This window comes from Coloeus monedula (genome assembly GCF_965178545.1).
Source record: "Coloeus monedula genome assembly, chromosome: 24".
Classification (NCBI taxonomy): Eukaryota; Metazoa; Chordata; class Aves; order Passeriformes; family Corvidae; genus Coloeus; species Coloeus monedula.
In genome coordinates, this window is record NC_138804.1 from 4,544,093 (window position 1) to 4,561,799 (window position 17,707).

Below are 17,707 nucleotides of genomic sequence, written 5' to 3' on the forward strand. Positions count from 1 at the left end.
CAATTCACAAACCTAATTGGCTTTGTTTCTCTCTGCTCTAGTGTCGAGTGCTATTGGAGATAGAAATGATAGATCCTAGTTTAACACTGAATCTCACACATGTATTGACTAAAAGTCCTACCTGATGGATCTTAAACTGTGGTACAAAGAGTAACTTCTGAAAGAAGATAGGTGAGGATACTGGCCTTCTTGCTAGAGGCCTGGAAAAGTGATCCTTGGCTCAAACTTGTTTGTAACCTGGCAGCTACAGCTCCTCTTAGCGCATGAATCAATAGGATGCTGTAATAAACTCAGGAAAAATTACCAAGGCATTGTAGACAATTCTACAGTAGACAGTCTGCTCCCATGTTGTGAAGCCAGTCCTGCATGTAATGTGTTAGCCTCTGCACTGCTGTGTTTCTCCTCTCCCATCTGGGAGCTCCTCAAAACCTTCCCACTTTGTTTTGACAAAATTCATGGTCCTTGACAGGAGGCAAGTTGTAGCTTTTAAATTAACAAATTTCCCAGCCATACTAGGAAGTATCAAAGATCCCTTGGAAAAGAATATACACGAGGTAATAATTCAGACACCTGAAGCAGGGAATGCATCTAGAAGTCTAGGAGCAAGTGACAATTGGATGTCCTTCATATCTTGGCTGCTATCTTGACAGCTTTTCACATCTACACAAGTGTCTTTTCCTTAGTTAACTGTTACTGCCAGTCTGTCTTTTGCTCCACTCTGCATTTTACTGAAGGGCAAAGTACAAGTTCTGCGCTGAGTGTCCGTCCTCATTGTTGAGCTTTGCAGTGAGGGTATAAATCTCTTCTTGCTACTCACAACTGTATGATGAACTCAGAATGAGCAGTTCAGTACATTCAATTACTACAGCTGTGGTTATTATTGTAGTCTTTGCCATGGTGTTACCTAATAAAGAAAGCCTTCTCAATGAAGAAGTGAAGATGGAATCAAATTCCCTGCATCTAGGACAGACAGTTAATGATTGCAAATTTCAGATCCTTCATTTGTGTTGGGTTGGTTTCCTTCAAAAATTTAGAAGTTCTGAGTAGTTTTTGGGAAGCTCTGCTGCCTGTACATCTGCCAAAGCTTCTGCATGAGACACAGATACCAGCTTTGAAGAGTTGTGCAATGTGAATATAAAAATGTTATTTCTCTTCCTTTTCTATATTCTAACCTCACATTGCAGGGAAGCGTGCATTTGTAATACCATCTTCAATTTCTTTTCCACCAGAATTCTTAGATCCTTTTCATCCTGATACCCAGCAGTCAGTCCTCAGTCTGTCCTGATGCATGGGGCTATTCCATTGCAGTTTCAAAGTTTAGCCTTTGAATTTTATCAGGTTTTTGTTAGCACATTCCCCCAACTTGTTGAGAATATACTGAGGAGAAGAGATTGGGGAGGCCTGAGAGCAAATGTTGCCCATAAAGACTGGGGCAAAAATGAATTTTGTGCTTTAACCTTTTCTCTATCCATTACCATTAGGTTCAGCAGCAGTCTGCAGGCTGCCTTATCCTTGGTCTTCAGCCACCACTGCACATGGAGAGAGGGCCATTTCTCAGCCTTTCACGTGCAGCGTCTCAGTTTCAGCCTTTGCTGACTTCTGGTTTGCCTAATGCCACCTCTGCATGCTTGGGCAGTGCTGCTTCACTTACCACAGATGGATTGTGGTGCAATCATAGATGCTTACGCTGGAGCTTGGAAGACACTGCTTAAATGATAAAAGTGATTGCCATTGGTTTCTTGAAACGGGAGATCTAATTTTAGTCAGGGGAGCTATCCTACACTTCCTTCATCTAGAGAAGAACTTTGAAATCTAATCATTCTGTGGAGCCTACCCTGTGTGGACTCTGTGGAGCATCTCTATTTAGCCTTAAGGCAGTGCTTAGTAGTAGCAAGTCCTGTTTCCCACAGAGACCAGTACTGGGGATGTATACCAGATCATGGACCGCGCAGACAGGGCTTTGACTTAAGCCAAAAGCTGCAGCATCACTCTGTCCATCACCAGGGTCTTCTCTTCAGAGGCAGAATCACTTATCCATGGATAGACTGTATGAAAGTGTACTAGAAACAAAGTCATTTGGATCAGGCCTTTTAATTTCCAGCTCTTCTGTTTTCGTAATTAAAAAAACCAAAAGGTCACAGTAGTGTGGACCCATGCTGTTAAAGTAGGTCCTGGTGTTCAGATGTGGTACTAGAATGCCAAAGTTAAGTCAGCAGTGGGTGTATCATGGGTATGTGACAAAAGAGTTTACATTTAGGAACTGCCATTTGAAGCTTCCCTTATGCCTCTGCTATGCTCAGTAGCCTTGTTGAAGGTTTCTGCTGGTACACGTAGGAAAATAGTCTCATAATTGTGAAATACGTGTTCTACCTAGAATCAAACCCACATGTTTTTGGACACAACAGGTTCAAGTTATATTGTTACATAGCTATGGAGTTACATAATTGTTATCAAATATTGACTGGCAGCAACTACCAGAGAGGAGCGGCGTCTTAAGTACAGATCTGGCTGAAGAGGAAGTTTCAGCTTTAATCTTGAAGGGGAGCAGTATTAAATCAGAGTGATCAATATGATTGCATTGGGGCAGATACTCAATTTTTCACAAATGAGCAGAAATGTAAACATGCATCTATATCTTGAAATTGTAGATTGGACAAGACTGAAGATAAGTGTAGGGATAGCTTGAAATACCCTCATAATCTTTAGATATGTGCTCCAGTCATTTTATAATCTGTGTCTTTTATAGTGCTGTTGCATACAATATTCCAACCTCTGAACTTACAGTATTGCAAAACTTTAATAATGTTTTAAAACCACATGATTTTGAGAAATAAGTGGTGGACTTAATACACAATATAGTTGTGTCAAAAAAGAGATCATTCATTTTTGAGACCTCATAACTTTGAATGGTAAGAGAATTGAATGAATAATTAAGAAAGTAGAAGAACCTTGCATGGATTGCAGAGTTGCTGAGTCACTAGTCTTTGGCTGCCAGGGGGTGGAGGAGTTACCTTCATTCTTAAAATTCTGTCAGAGATGCATCAGAAATAGGGAGATTGATTTCATGGTCCCTTAAGTCTCCAGTGAGATGCTGCCTGCAGAACAGTACAGGGCTTCTAAGACATTTCACTGCAAAAATAGTGGGAGAATCAACATCTTAGTACAGGCTGGTAGACAAGTTGGCTTATAACACTTATGGTATGTACCCAGAGATGAAATACAGCTGTTAATTGTGAACTTCAGTGTTTCAGTCGGGGAAAATGCCAGAGAAGAAAGACCTACAGAGTTTGAAGGTAACCACTGGCACAAGAATGAGTGGCCAGCTGCAAAGTCAAAGAGGAGTTGTAATTAGACGATGAGATACTTGCCACTTAACACAGGGTATCCTTTGAGTTAGGGTTGAATAATAATTGGAAAAGAGCCATCTGATCAAGTCATAGGGATAGGCTTAGCACTGTTAACAACACCTCTCAAGTTATTTTCGTTCTGTTTAGCAGCCATCCAAGAGCTTTCCCTGTCTTTCTGAAGCAAATAGTTTTTTCTTTTCCTCATGATGATTTTTTCCCTTACACGCATCAGTGTTTCTCTCTCTTCTTTGTTTAACCCATGCGTGGCTTAACAGATGTAAGGTTTGCTCATTCCAGCACTTGAGCTCTCATCATATAACAGGTATTTTCATACTGGCAGCACTCACTATTTAATTATTTAGTGAGATGATAATAGCTATTTAACTGAGTATCATCAGTACAGTAAAATACTACCATTCCGTACATGTCCTGCAGTGTTTCTGCCTTCATCCTAGAAAAGCTGGATTGTTAGTTCTTAGTCACAGTGATCATTCCAGAAGATAAATTACTGCCTGTCTACTTCGCTGAACTATGCCAAGCCTTCTAAAGCCTTGTGATTGTGTAGAGCCATCCTTCTGTCAGAGCCTTTTGGCAAGCTTCTCTAGCTTTGATGAACACACCTTCCTTTTCGGTACGGAAATCTTATGAGCCCATAAAGCAGTTTGGTTTTCTCTTGCAAGAGAAGTCTGTGATCGTGGTTTGACAGCTCTTCTTGTGCCCATCCTGGCAAAGTGTGACATTGTGTTGTACAGACCTTGGCGTCTGACCATTTGAGAGAGCTAAAGGTATTAAAATTTTTTTTGCAAGGGCTATTCTCAGCAACTGTATTATTTATGAATAGGTTAAGAACAATGTTTGTTCTTTTGTCTCCTAGGTTCCCAAAGAGAAAGATGAAATGGTGGAGCAAGAATTTAATCGTTTGCTGGAAGCCACATCCTATCTCAGTCATCAGCTGGATTTTAATGTTCTCAATAATAAGCCTGTCTCCCTAGGTCAGGCTCTGGAGGTTGTCATACAGTAAGTGACTTCTCTCTTTTTGGTAGACCTTCCCATTTTGTGGATGAATTTCCAAAAGATACCTGAAACAATTGTGGTGTTCCTATAGGTAAGCAGCTGCTTACTCTCTTAAAACAGCTGCTTGATCTCACAGATAGTTAAAGTAGTAAACCTCCCTTCTTGAAAGTTTCCTGGAAATCATTGCTACAGTGACTCAGTGCGATTGGTGTGCATATAGCGCACTAACGCTACTTGAAAGCTAATGGCAATTGTAAGGGCCTTTAATAGCAGCAGGTAACTTCAGACTCATATTTTATCTGGTCACATATCCCTTATGTACAGAAACTTGCATTCATTTTCTAATTGCCATACAAGAATTTACTAAAATATCCCATGACGTGATTTTATTGCATTCCATTAATTAGATTGTGATAATAAGTTTTCTCATTAACACTGATGCCTTTTCCTGGTCTTAAAATCAAGAGGTATGCACGGTTAGAAGGGGAAAAGGGATTTTACCTTGGTATTTATTTTAAGGATCCTTAGGTGCACATGTCCAGGTCATATGCATCGAAATGCACCCCACTGAGAGTGCCCCAAAAGATCGGGTATATCATTATAGGTGTTACTAATTAGCAGATCTATCAAAGATTCCCCAATGAGAGGCTCAAGTGAGCCCCCCTCCCCAAGGAGCCTTCCTCTGGATGGTTCTATCTTGGTTTACAGAATGTGTTCTGGAGAGGACCTTGGGCTCTGGGGCACACTGATCCCTGGCTACGAAGCTTCTAAAATGTTCAGTCTCTTAGCTAAACAAACAAGTCCAAGAATGTAAGCAAAAGCACTAAGAATACAGAAGTTGCAAAAAGGTATAACAGGGGTATAAAAGAAAAGGCAAAAAATCTTCATGACATCAACACAAGGATTTTATGTTGAGCTGACTCTCACTTCTCACCTTTTCCAGATTGCAGGAGAAGCATGTGAAGGATGAGCAGATTGAGCACTGGAAAAAAATTGTGAAAACACAGGAGGAATTGAAAGATCTTCTTAACAAGGTCAGATGGTGACATTTAGAACAAGATGATGAGCATTGTGTTCCTCAGAAAGTGGCAAAATGCACAAAAATGTCCAAAGAAAAATATCAGAAAGTTGCTATTAATGCTGTTCTTAAAATAGCTCTTTGCTTAAGACCTACTTAGAAACCCTGTTAGGACAAAGGTGTCTCCTGCTTGAGGAGGAGAAAAATTGATTAGGCAGAAAACCCTAAAACATAATACAGGAAAAGAAGAGGACAGACATGATGATTAACAGTGATGTTTCATTGGTTCCCTTAGAGATGCTGATATTGGCTGAGGCTTTTGGGGAGCTATTTAAAAGTGTTTACTGTCTTCACATCTGATTTGTAGTACAGAAACAGTGGATTAGGCCTACTTCCATTATTTTTGCTCATGGTAAACGACATCTTTACGTTTCTATGGAAGTTTCTCAAATTAAAAACATTTGTGGACAGCTCTCAAATTATTTGGAACATAGTAAGAAATCAGTGATGTTGGGTTTCAGCCAACAGTTTTTGTTGTTTGAGGATTGGTGGTATTTACTCTGGTTTCTTGGAGGTAGAATTGCATATAAGTGATACCTGCCAAAACCAGGAAATCTCTAGTATAATGGCATAGTTTGAGGTGAATATCCAGTTTACACAGTAACTTGTTGAAATCTGCTTTTCCTAATTTTTTTTCTTCTTTCTTTCTTCTTTTTCCTGCTCTATCTTAAAAGATGGTGAATTTAAAGGAGAAGATTAAAGAACTTCATCAGCAGTATAAGGAAGCATCAGAAGTGAAGCCACCTCGGGATATTACAGCAGAGTTCCTTGTGAAAAGCAAGCACAGAGATCTGACTGCACTTTGCAAGGTAAAGGATGACATACATATAGTATGTTAGTCTGTTTTCTCAGGACTTCAGCAGCCAGATAAAATTAGCCAATGTAAATGTTTTCACATCTCTCGCTGTGATCCAGTGCTTTCAAGAGAATGTGATTGACAGTAACTGTGGGTTGTAACACTCATAGGTCCTTTGAGAACTTTTAGCTAGGGAGTACTAAGCTCAGTTTTACATAAGTCTGCTGGCTCATGTCAGACAGCATGTAATGTTTTGAAGATGAATTTTTATGTCAGATTTGGTCTTTAATACAGCTGAATTTCACAAGAGTCTAGAAATAAAATCTGCATTTGAAGAGAGATACCTTTTCTCTAAGATAAATAAAGGTGGTTTCTTGAATAAAGACTTCTTTGTATCCAAAGATTATCATGTGTAGAGCTCTGTCTTGACAAGCAGAGTTACTTCCCTTCTCTGGGAATATCTTAATGTAGAGATGTGCCTTAAAAAGGAAACTGTAAAAACTGTTGTATCTATGATGGTGACAGACCTGGATGCTAACCCAGGTCAGGTAGAACCAAGAATCATTTTTCAGCTACTTGCTCAACAGAGGATGTATACCTTTATTTGGAAGCTCTCTGTGTGTGTGTGTGTGTGTGTGTATATGTGTATGTATGTATACAAAAGTAGCGGCTCTTCTATTTTGTAACCAGTGAACAGCTTTGTGCTCCTGTTGCTTTTATTGGACACTCCAAATTATTGTGCCTTGAGGGAAGAATGGCTGTTGCCTTTATGCCTAGTTTTACTTACATTTTTTAAAATCAGGAAGAAGCTTGAATTAGATCATGTCTTTGCTTTTTATGTATGATTTATTCTGCTTTGGAAATTGCCATGTTCAATATTAGCTATAAACTTTAAAGAGAGAAAAGAATAGAATAAATAGTTTGTGAAATATGAAGCTCTCAGTACCATAGGAACCCTTAAAATATCAGGAGTGTAATGGACCCTTATGTTCTAAAGTTCCAAGTGTCTAAATTCCTGAAATATCACCAAACTAATCTTTTCTGCAGTGTGACGTAGAGCTCTGTATATACACAGAGCAGAAGAGCAAAATATGCTGGATTAAATGTTGAAAAAAATAACAAACTTGATTTAGCTTCCACTAAATCCATGAATTTTCTAGTGATTTCTCTTGAGACTAGGCCCAGTCTGATGCTACATGATGTCTTCAAAGTCCTTTTACATGTAAACTGGTGTTAATATTAGCTTTTAATCTTAATAGGAGTATGATGAATTGGCAGAAACACAAGGAAAGCTGGAAGAGAAATTACAAGAACTTGAAGCCAATCCACCAAGGTAAAGATACAAACTAAAAAGAGAAATACTTAGTAAAGCAGTTATTTTACTACTTTTCCCGAGTTTCAAAATTGCTATGGTATGCTTTTTATTATGGGAACTCAAGGGGTTAGAAAGGTACAAGCACGGAGTTTGAGCTCCCTCAGCTTTAGAACTCACCTTGCTCGTTTTTAGAAATGACTTAAACAGAAAAGGTGGTTCTGAGCTAGGGTGATTCTGTAGAAATCCTGGCAGTAATCAGTGCCTGATCTCAAAAGGCATTTGAGGTCTTAAATACCTGTCAGTAATGATAGCATACAATTCTACTTTTATTGGCAGAATATTATTATTCTGTGCAATTTTACTAGGTTTTTGTTGTTGTCCTTATGCGTGCTACTTTAACCATTACTTATGTAACCTTTTTTTATTTCTGAAGTTTTTAGCTTCCCTGAACTCTGCTTTAAAAATCTGAATTTGCTGGGTTTTTATACTCAGTTTTCATGAGAGACGTCCAGATGTTGGAAACAGAATCTGTTTGTGCTGTTTTTTAATGCTTTTATTTCTGCACTAAGGAGAGACTCAAAAATCACTTGGGAAGAAATTTTCAGAAGCAATGCATTCACAATATCTTGTTCTAACAAACTAAGTGTCTTTGTGTTACATTTGTTTTTTCTAGTGATGTTTATTTGTCATCAAGAGACAGGCAAATACTCGACTGGCATTTTGCAAACCTAGAATTTGCTAATGCTACACCCCTTTCTACGCTTTCACTGAAGCACTGGGACCAGGTAGGTAGTCATTACTCAGCAATCCACTAAAAACTTGAACCATGTTTAATTCATTCTCATTAAAGTTTGTCAGTGTTAAGAGTTTCTAACTGTTACGTGTGTCTGCTTTTGTGCAGGTACTGAATTCTTATGTGATTATTATTCAATAATGAAATTCCAGACAGCTTTTTGTTAGTGCCAAAACAATCTCTATCAGCACTGTCTGCTGAAAGTTTCCATACTTATTACTTGACTAAAAATCAGAAGAAATTTCACATTTATTTGACTCTCTAAAAAAAAGTTTTTAAAATATTTTCTGCCATTGTGTAGAGTTGTTGATTATTTTCTATTGACTATGGGGACTTCATTATGAATGCCTGCTTTTTGTGCCTCTTCATTTTAGGATGATGACTTTGAATTCACAGGCAGTCACTTGACTGTGAGGAATGGATATTCCTGTGTGCCGGTAGCCTTAGCAGAAGGGTTGGATATTAAGTTAAACACAGCGGTTCGACAGGTTCGCTATACAGCATCAGGTACATGAACCCTCCAGGAAACTGCTTTGAGGGAGTATGAGCATAGAAAATAGATTTCAATGCTTCTGAAAACAGGTGTGAGGATATTGTAAAACCCCTCCCATTACGTGTTGGGGTTAAATAAACAGCCATGTTTCTTATTGGGATTGTGTAAGTAGTTGCTAGAGATTTATTAATCTTGAATATTTTTTTGATAATTTCTGTGACTCATTTGACACAGTCTTTTTCAGTTGTATTTACTGATCACATTATTCTCTTTACTTATTTACTTCATTGATTGAAGCATTTGGAGTAAGAGATCTGGAACTGCTTAAGGCTTGGTGCCACAGGACCTGGTATTAGAAGTATAAATGAATGTAATGGAAGGAATATATCTTTTTGTTGTTCTTCAAAACACTGGGCTTGGGAAACTGTCAGCTGGGAGAGCAATGTAATGAGAGGCTCACTCTCTACTTGTTGTTTATTTATGGATATATTTAAATACTGACCTGGATGAACCTTTAGGCTCATCCCAGTAAGGCCATTTTCAGATGCTACCTTAATTGTGTTTTCTGGAATAGAGCTAAATGGCCAGTAACAACTTGCCTACAAGTTGTTACTGTTAGTGTAAAGCTGTCTCCGTAAACAAAGTATTTTCTAATGTGGTTATAGTCATTTCTTCAATTTTTAATCCAGTGCTCTTGCCTCCTGCTCTGTTAAACTGTTTTTCTCTCCCCTTTCCAGGCTGTGAAGTAATAGCTGTAAATACCCGATCTACCAGCCAGACCTTCATTTATAAGTGTGATGCTGTACTGTGCACTCTGCCCTTGGGAGTGCTGAAACAGCAGCCTCCAGCAGTTCAGTTTGTGCCACCTCTTCCTGAGTGGAAAACTTCTGCAGTGCAGCGTATGGGATTTGGCAACCTGAACAAGGTACAATGTCACTGGGGAAACTGCAGTAGGCCAGAAGTTGTCATAGATAGAATCTGAAATGTGAGTGAAATATGTCTGGTGGAGGAGAGGAAGAATGCCTTTTCCACAGCTGTTTTGCTAGGGTTTGATGATGAAAATTGTCTGAGGAAGTGTAAAGGCCTCTTGTTGATTTCCCTCACAGGTTTAAAAGAATTAAATTGCAGAAGTAGGTCTGATGGAACTTGTTAACCAGAAAATTGGTAAACTCTGAGAGCACACTAACCTGTGGGAAGGCAGCTGTAGTCATACACCTCTATGTATTATGTATATTCACCACATTTCCCTTTCATGTTCTGTCCAGTGATAAACATCAATGAGTGTAATTGTCTTTATTTTTATTTCTTCCCTGTGCTCTTCCTAAGTGTTGATACTCTTTCTTTCTAGGTTGTGTTGTGTTTTGATCGTGTCTTCTGGGATCCAAGTGTCAATTTGTTTGGCCATGTTGGGAGCACTACTGCAAGCAGAGGAGAACTTTTCCTCTTTTGGAACCTGTACAAAGGTAGCTGTGGTGCATGTCTGCTTTTGCCAGTGTCTTATTTGTATAGTTTCAGATCTAGGAAAAAAAAAAAAAAAATTAATGCTGTTAGTGTTCACATATGGGTATGATAAGAAGATAGTATTTTTAGGAAGACAAATGGAAGCAGAGAACAGCACTGACTGCAGACAGTTCTGTAGTAGGTTAGGGCAGCACATAGGTAAGTGTGAGTGCTGGATTCCACGTTGTGCCTGTTGAATTGCATTACTACTTAGCTACTGTAACACTTGCACTTTTGTAGCTACTTTATTTTCTTGCACCTTGGTGGAGTTGTCCTGTGACCTCTCCATGTTATCCTGGTTGCTTCCATTAAACGTCTATGTAGTTGCGCTGATATTCTGAAAGTACTTAACTTTCAGTGTTGTCTCTAATTATCTACTGTCTACTTTGTCAGGAGGATGCATTGAGTTCTCCAAGAAAAGGGAGATTCGTCTTTGCAGCATTTCTGAACTAAAAGCCATTTCTTAGTTCATAAGTGTATGTGAAATTGAGTTTCTCTCTGGCCATTTGGAACATTGTTTGAGCTCTTCCGCTCTCACTAAGCTCTTGTGCCAATGAGTCTGGCACCCAATTTAGTCTTAATTTTCAAAACCTCAGCTTCCAGGTTGTTTTCCGAGATGAACTGACAGTTTGCCAGACCTCTTGGGGCTGTCTGTCTAGTCTGGGATGATTTGGTAACTTGTAGATGAGCTCCTTTCATCTATGACCTCAACACCTTTCTTGTGACTTTGCTACCCTGGATTTCACACCAAAGTGTGAAATGTAATTTTTTCGGATGTAAGAGGTGCTATTCACTTGTGTATTTTCTTAAGCGGCAGAGTGCAGAACAAGGGAAGGTGCCCAATTCTGCCCCTGGGATGGCTCAACCCTGGGTGTACGGACAGAGTGGGGAATGAGATGCTGCAAAGCAGTGCCACAGAAAGGGACCTGAGGGCCATTAGGCACAGCATTGTTGGCAGGGCCAGGAAGGGGATTGTCCTGCTCTGCTCTGCACTGTGGCCTCAGCTTGAAAAGTATTGGCAGTTTTGGTCATCACCATATAAGAAAGACATTAAACTACCAGAGAGCGTCCAAAGGAAGGCAACAAAGATGGCAACGGGCCTTGAGGGGAAGCTGTATGAGGAGCAACTGAGTCCACGTGGTCTGTTCAGCCTGGAGAAGAGGAGACAGGAGACTCCTCACACTTAAAATTTCCTCAGGAGGGGAAGAGGAGGGGCACACTGATCTCTCCTCTGTGGTGACCAGTGACAGGACCTAAGGGAATGAAGTTGTATCAGGGGAGGTTTAGATTAGATAATAGAAAAAGGTTTTCCCCCAGAGGGTGGTTGGGCACTGGAACGTGCTCCCAAGGGCAGTGGTTACAGCACTAAGCCTGACATAGTTCAAGAAGAATTGGGATAATGCTCTCAGCCATGTGGTGTGACTCTTGGGGATGGTCCTGTGCAGGGCCAGGAGTTGGACTTGATGATCATTGGAACTCCCTTCCAACTTGACATAGTCTGTGATTTCTTGGGGAGTACAGTGCAGCCTTTAGAGTATTCAACACCAGGGTTTCAGTGGAGCAGACGGGAGGCTTTGTGATTCCTCTGTTCCTCTTGCTGAGCAGTGCTGTTCCAGCTTGATGAGCTGTAGGCCCATCCACATGTTTAAGCTGCATTGTGCCCTAGAGGAAAAGCAAGTTGTGGGGTTTCCAGTTCATCGAATGAATGGCCTTGGTTCTTGTTTTAAGCAGCAAAGTGGCTGTGGCTGTAAACTGGGTCTCAGACTGACAGGCAATTATAGAACTCCTTTTCGGAAAACGCTTAAGTAGGCAAAAGGTACTGCACTGCATGTTTCTACAGCAGGACTTTGCCATTAGGAGTTTTGGTTTATCTGTAGCTGGTGCTGCCACAATAGATTGTCAGGAGATCTCTGCAGTAAGTATACTGGTTTTGTTACTGCCATTTACCAGACGAAAAAGTGTATATATAAGGAGCATTATTAAATGAGTTACTTGTTTTGCAGATGACCAGTGGGCTTTCTTCCATTCTGTCATAAGCAGGCCAGGTTTCTCTGTTAAATGGAAAAAATTGCTGTCCAAGGGAAGTACCTTTCTAGGCTATTGAATTATTAAAATGTTTGGTAAGATTTTACTGGAGAAATACAAGTAATGAGCCTTGGATAGCAAGGCTGTTCATGTGGCTTTTGTGGCTTTATGATGGCTCTATTATATAGTTAACAAGTAGTGTCATGGTTTTGGTTTAGATGGAAAGATCATGTCATGTACAAATCAGCTTCACATGCTAAATTCTAAGCCTTCCTTGTCATGAAAATAGGCAGAGCAGGTAGAAATGAAGCAGAAATGCAGTAAAACCTCATGTTGAAGCGCAAGTCAGATGGCTGAAATCGGAAACAACAATTACCATTTCTCATGGATAGTTGGGTGTAGACCTGACTGAACTTGTGTAGCTGCTGTTTATTGCTGTCATAGTCTATTTCTGTAGCCATAGTATTTTGGGAGAGACTTTGTAAACTGAATAGGTTGAAGAAGTTATTAATACAGAAACAAAAGAACCAGAGGTATGTCTGCGTGAACTCTATGGGAGTTCTGTAAAAGTTCTTGGGCTGGCAGAGACCAGTTGACCTCTGAGAAGTGTTTAAAGATATGGGGAGGAATGGATCAGGTGAAGAGACTGCATGTGTCCATACTGGATGACCTGTTATAGCTCAGACAGGAGTCCTCTCAGTGGTTTCAGTCTAGCCCAAGGGTAATGATCGCTGTTAAGACCTGTTGGCTCAGGAACACTGAGCCTGGACTGGAGCAGCTGCCCCAGTGCTGCTGGTGCCTCTTGCTCCACCACACTGTTGGATTGTTGTTGTACCCATGAAGGTGGAGAAACTCTGTCCACAGGGTGGAGGAACGCCTGGCAGAAATGCTCAGTGTTTTCTGGAAGTTCAGTGTCATTTCAGTCTGTTTTCTTGCCTGACTACTCTGTTTTTCCTAGAGATGAGATAAAGGACCTCATTTTCGTCGTATCACTATGGTTACTGATCTCCGGCTAAACCATGTTCTCTGCTTGCTGTTTGGTATCAAGGCTTAGTAAACATCACTGCCTCAAGGAGAGAATTTTTTGGGGAGCAGTGGCACATGCTTATTGTACAAGAAGCTTTTCTCAGCAGCACTTGGGTATTTGCGTAGCAAAATAGTCACTTTTCTGCTCCAGGCTCCTGCCTTTTTGTTACCGTCATGAACTAATCCAGGTGACTCGATAACATTTTCAGGTCTAGATAAATGCTAACAAAAAAGGCTGGATTTCCATAAAAATATTTTTGGGGTTGTCTGAATACATGTTTTCACTAAGAAATTCACTGGAAGCTGCATTTTGATTGTGAAGTTGTTCCATCAAGAAAAAATACGTTTACTGAACAGTTGCTGGGAAGTTCAGGGATCTTATTGTATCAAGGATAGCAAATGAAGTAAAAATTGATGCTGAAATGACAAAAGAATTTCCCAATGTCTATGGATGATAGGAAATCAGTTTTTTGTTTGTTCCTTCAATTGTTTGAAAGACTGGCCTTAATCTTTTAGAAAATGGAATTAAACTACAGGAGCCATCCTGTATCTTTTTCTCTAATAAAATGCCTTTAATCCTGCATATTTGTGTCTTAATTGTGTCTTGAGTAGTGTAATTATGTGTGTAGTAACAACTCTTACTAATCTAGCTTCTTCAGAATTTTAAAGGCTGTTGTTTTTAACCAGACTATTTTATTGGGTCTTCCAGCCTGAATATTTGAAGCTGAACTTCACCCCATTGTCTTTAAGGACTTGATAGGAATGTACACCATCCATGTACACATGATTTCCATGCATACCAGGATAGAACAAATTCACTAATCACTTTGGAAATTTGTACAAAAGTTTAAGCCAGATTTTTAGCAGGGACTTTTATTTTCTATTTCAACATGCTTGACATTGGTTTGTAGCTGTAGTATTTTCTTTGATAAATTTAAGAGTTCTTAAATATCTCCAGCAGGAGAAAGATCAACTGTAAGAGTTTTGATTAACTGTGCTGAGGTCTGAGTCACTTGCCTGTTTCTTGCCCTTGGGTTATTTTGGTAGTTCTGCAATACTTACCTAAATTTTCCTTGTCTTTGTGACTGCCAGAAATGAGAGCTTACTCTTACCACAGCTGGCTAGAGGGAAAACAACATCTATTTTGTGTGTATGGTAAATTATATTAATGCTCTTAGCAATGGCTGTCTCATGACAGCTGAGTTACTTGATATCTGTCCATTTTACTTCTGAATTCTTCTCAGAATTGCTGTTTTTCTGGAAATTGTTCTACTGTTCATCGTTTTCACTCCATTGAGGTTATTTAATGTGAATGTGCCTTGGCAATGGAGAAGTCTAGATATTTGCATGAAGGAAGTACTTACACTGGTAACTTAACTGCTCTGCTGATGTTAATCATACCTAAATTAGATGGTTTGGAAGGTACTGAATTCCCTGAAATGTAGCATGGTTGGCTCTTAAATCCCGGTGGATGCTCCTATGTAAAATAAGCAATGTCTTCACTGAAAAAATCTTCTGTCTCTTCTGCATGCTGTACTTCCTGATGTTTTTATTTACTTTTTAATACACCAGTTCTCTTTATAATTCTTAATAGTACCATGGCATATATAAATTCATTTTCTTTTTGTTATATGGACATGATGGTGGAAAATTTAGGACTACTTTTGTTGGATTTGTGTAGTATGTAACCTCATGGCTTAACTGCACAGCCGTGTCTATCCAAGTCCAACTTGTGTTATCAAAATGTTCAATTTCAATAATTCAATTGTTTTTTCTCTCTCCTACCCGTCCCCCCACAGCACCAATTTTGTTGGCCTTGGTAGCAGGAGAAGCAGCAGGGATCATGGAGAATATCAGTGATGATGTCATTGTTGGTCGGTGCCTTGCCATTCTCAAAGGAATATTTGGCAGCAGCGCTGTGCCCCAGGTCAGTACAGGCAGCAGCTCAGCTGAAGGAGTAGGAAGAGTGCGTTGTTGTCATGTTGATAATGGGAGAAGAAACAGAGGAAACAGTACACACACAGTGGGCGTATGCAGCTATAAAAAGTCTGAGTTCCAGTTGAGGATCTACATGCAGGACGGTCTAGTAATATATTGGAAAGACTTAAGGAATTGCCATCAAAGATTTACCTTAGTATGTGTTATCATAGAATATGAATGTGGAGTTCCACCATTAACACTTCTTCCTTATATCGTTGCTATTTGCATTGTTTGTATTTGTCATAAACTGTAGAATTTGCACTGTCTCAACAACTGAAGCTCCTGTCTTGTCTCAGCCTAAAGAGACTGTGGTGTCCCGCTGGCGTGCTGACCCATGGGCCCGGGGATCGTACTCCTATGTAGCAGCTGGATCCTCTGGAAATGACTATGATTTGATGGCTCAGCCGATTACTCCAGGGCCAGCTATTCCAGGTGCTCCGCAGGTGAGAAATGCCCCAGTTATTTTTAGAAAAACCTCAAAACAGAATGATTTTTCTGAGTAATTTGCATACATATCTAAACAGAAGTTTAGACACTGGCATCTTATGATGAATGATTAAAACCCGTAAAAGAATTATTTTTTCATCCATGAGTTCTGTCATCAGACGTTTGGTGTCATTTGTTTGCTAAAAAAAGAGCGTTTTTATTCAGAAAGCCAGTTTGGTTATGTCTGAACAGAGTATTTAATGTTATACCTATGTTTCATACTCCATGTTTTTGTTGTCCATCGCCATATGTAAGTGAGTTGTAGTGATTTGAAAGAGGGTAAAGGCCAGAATGAGAAGAACAGGACTCAAAAGGTCTCTTCCCAAATGGGGGGGCCAACACAATGAAGGTAAGAGTCATCTCCAGATCATGTTGAGGGAATTAAGTTTGAGAGCAGCAGCCACTCTTGAAAGCACTGCCAGTAAAGGCTGTGTGGCTTTGGCTTTATTTGAGTTCTTGTTCTAATGATACAAGTCATTAGTACACACAGCTATGAATAAAATTACTCCCTGCAGAATGTAATACATGAACATTTGTTTTTCTCCCACTTTTTATGATTGTGTGGGTAGTTGTTTTAGGTCTCAGTTTAAAGAGAGTCTGCTGATTTAAGTGAATTGTTGAACTTTCTGTTTGTTTACTATGCTAGAGTTCATGTTCCAGGATCAGAAATTATTCTTCCTAAACACGTTGACAGTGTTTGACACATTTGACAGTTTGTCTGTAGAGTTACGGTTACAGCTTATAAATGCTGTTTCTATACAGCTGGGACATAACCCTCTTCTGCTTCTCTGGCTCTGCAAACATTGCTTATTGAATAGAGCTTTATTTTATTGCTAATTTGTACACAGGTTAAAATAAGTTCAATATGGACTTTCTTAATGTGCACCACCTTTATGATGATGGAGAATGTGGTGTGCTTAGAGGACTTTTAATATTCTTAAAGTATCATTTGCTGCAGAATCTGAAAAAACATGAGCAAACCCTGACAGTGTTCTTTGCTCCCCAGCCCATTCCTCGCCTGTTCTTTGCGGGTGAACACACCATTCGCAACTACCCTGCGACTGTCCACGGTGCATTGCTGAGCGGCCTGAGGGAAGCCGGCCGCATCGCAGACCAGTTCCTGGGGGCCATGTACACACTGCCACGGCAGCCCACACCAGGCGTGCCCCCCCAGCAGGCTGCCAGCATGTGAGGGAAGCAGGAGGCATCAGAAGAGGAGTGTGAAGCCCACAGTGCTGCTGTTGTGGACCCTGGGATGGAGATACTCAAGTAGTTTGTAGCAGTGTCTGCTGAGAGGGCCCTGAGTTACTGTACAATGCTTGTCTGAGAATGGCCTTACAGAAGCTTGCCAAACCTTTGGCTTGGCAGCCTTTTACAAAATCTTAGAGCTATTTGAAGGGACAGTGCAAACAGAATCCTTTACTGCAAAGCTGGTCAGGGACTTTGACTCTGCAGATAATTCTTGAAAGTCAAAATAGCTGGAAGGTTTTTTAGGGGGTTTGGGGGGGTTTTCTACCTATGTGCATATTTACGATTTGGTAATTGCACAAGGACCTCTAGAAGTTGGTTGCTACGAATAGTAGCTTAGTGTAGAATGTATGTAAACTTCGTGGGGGTTTTTTTATGGTTTTGTTTTGAAGAGTAATATTTTTGATCAATTCTAGTCCTGTCTGGCATTCAAGAATTTGGGGCAACTGTTTGCCTACCAGTAACAGCAAATCACACCTCTCCCAAATGGTCCATTGGCTGCTACATCATCTGCATCCTGCTGTAGAGAGTAACCTGGTATTACTGAGTATGCTAAGCATACTGTTTTATTAAATACTTTCAACAAAAGAAAACATATTAGTACTT

At 40.0% G+C, this 17,707-nt stretch overlaps 1 protein-coding gene across 3 annotated transcripts in view; it reads left to right on the forward strand.

Moving 5' to 3' along the window:
* The window catches only part of KDM1A (lysine demethylase 1A), a 38,712-nt gene extending 21,018 nt beyond the window's left edge, over positions 1-17,694 (forward strand). For all 3 annotated transcript variants that reach the window (XM_082296595.1, XM_082296597.1, XM_082296596.1), the window contains 11 exons: positions 4,222-4,364; positions 5,305-5,395; positions 6,114-6,248; positions 7,495-7,568; positions 8,224-8,335; positions 8,718-8,850; positions 9,574-9,761; positions 10,185-10,299; positions 15,187-15,314; positions 15,664-15,810; positions 16,860-17,694. In XM_082296595.1, the coding sequence (XP_082152721.1) occupies positions 4,222-4,364; positions 5,305-5,395; positions 6,114-6,248; positions 7,495-7,568; positions 8,224-8,335; positions 8,718-8,850; positions 9,574-9,761; positions 10,185-10,299; positions 15,187-15,314; positions 15,664-15,810; positions 16,860-17,045 (1,452 nt within the window). In that variant the 3' untranslated portion in view covers positions 17,046-17,694. The remainder of the gene's footprint in view (positions 1-4,221; positions 4,365-5,304; positions 5,396-6,113; positions 6,249-7,494; positions 7,569-8,223; positions 8,336-8,717; positions 8,851-9,573; positions 9,762-10,184; positions 10,300-15,186; positions 15,315-15,663; positions 15,811-16,859) is intronic.
* The last annotated feature ends 13 nt before the right edge of the window (positions 17,695-17,707 follow it).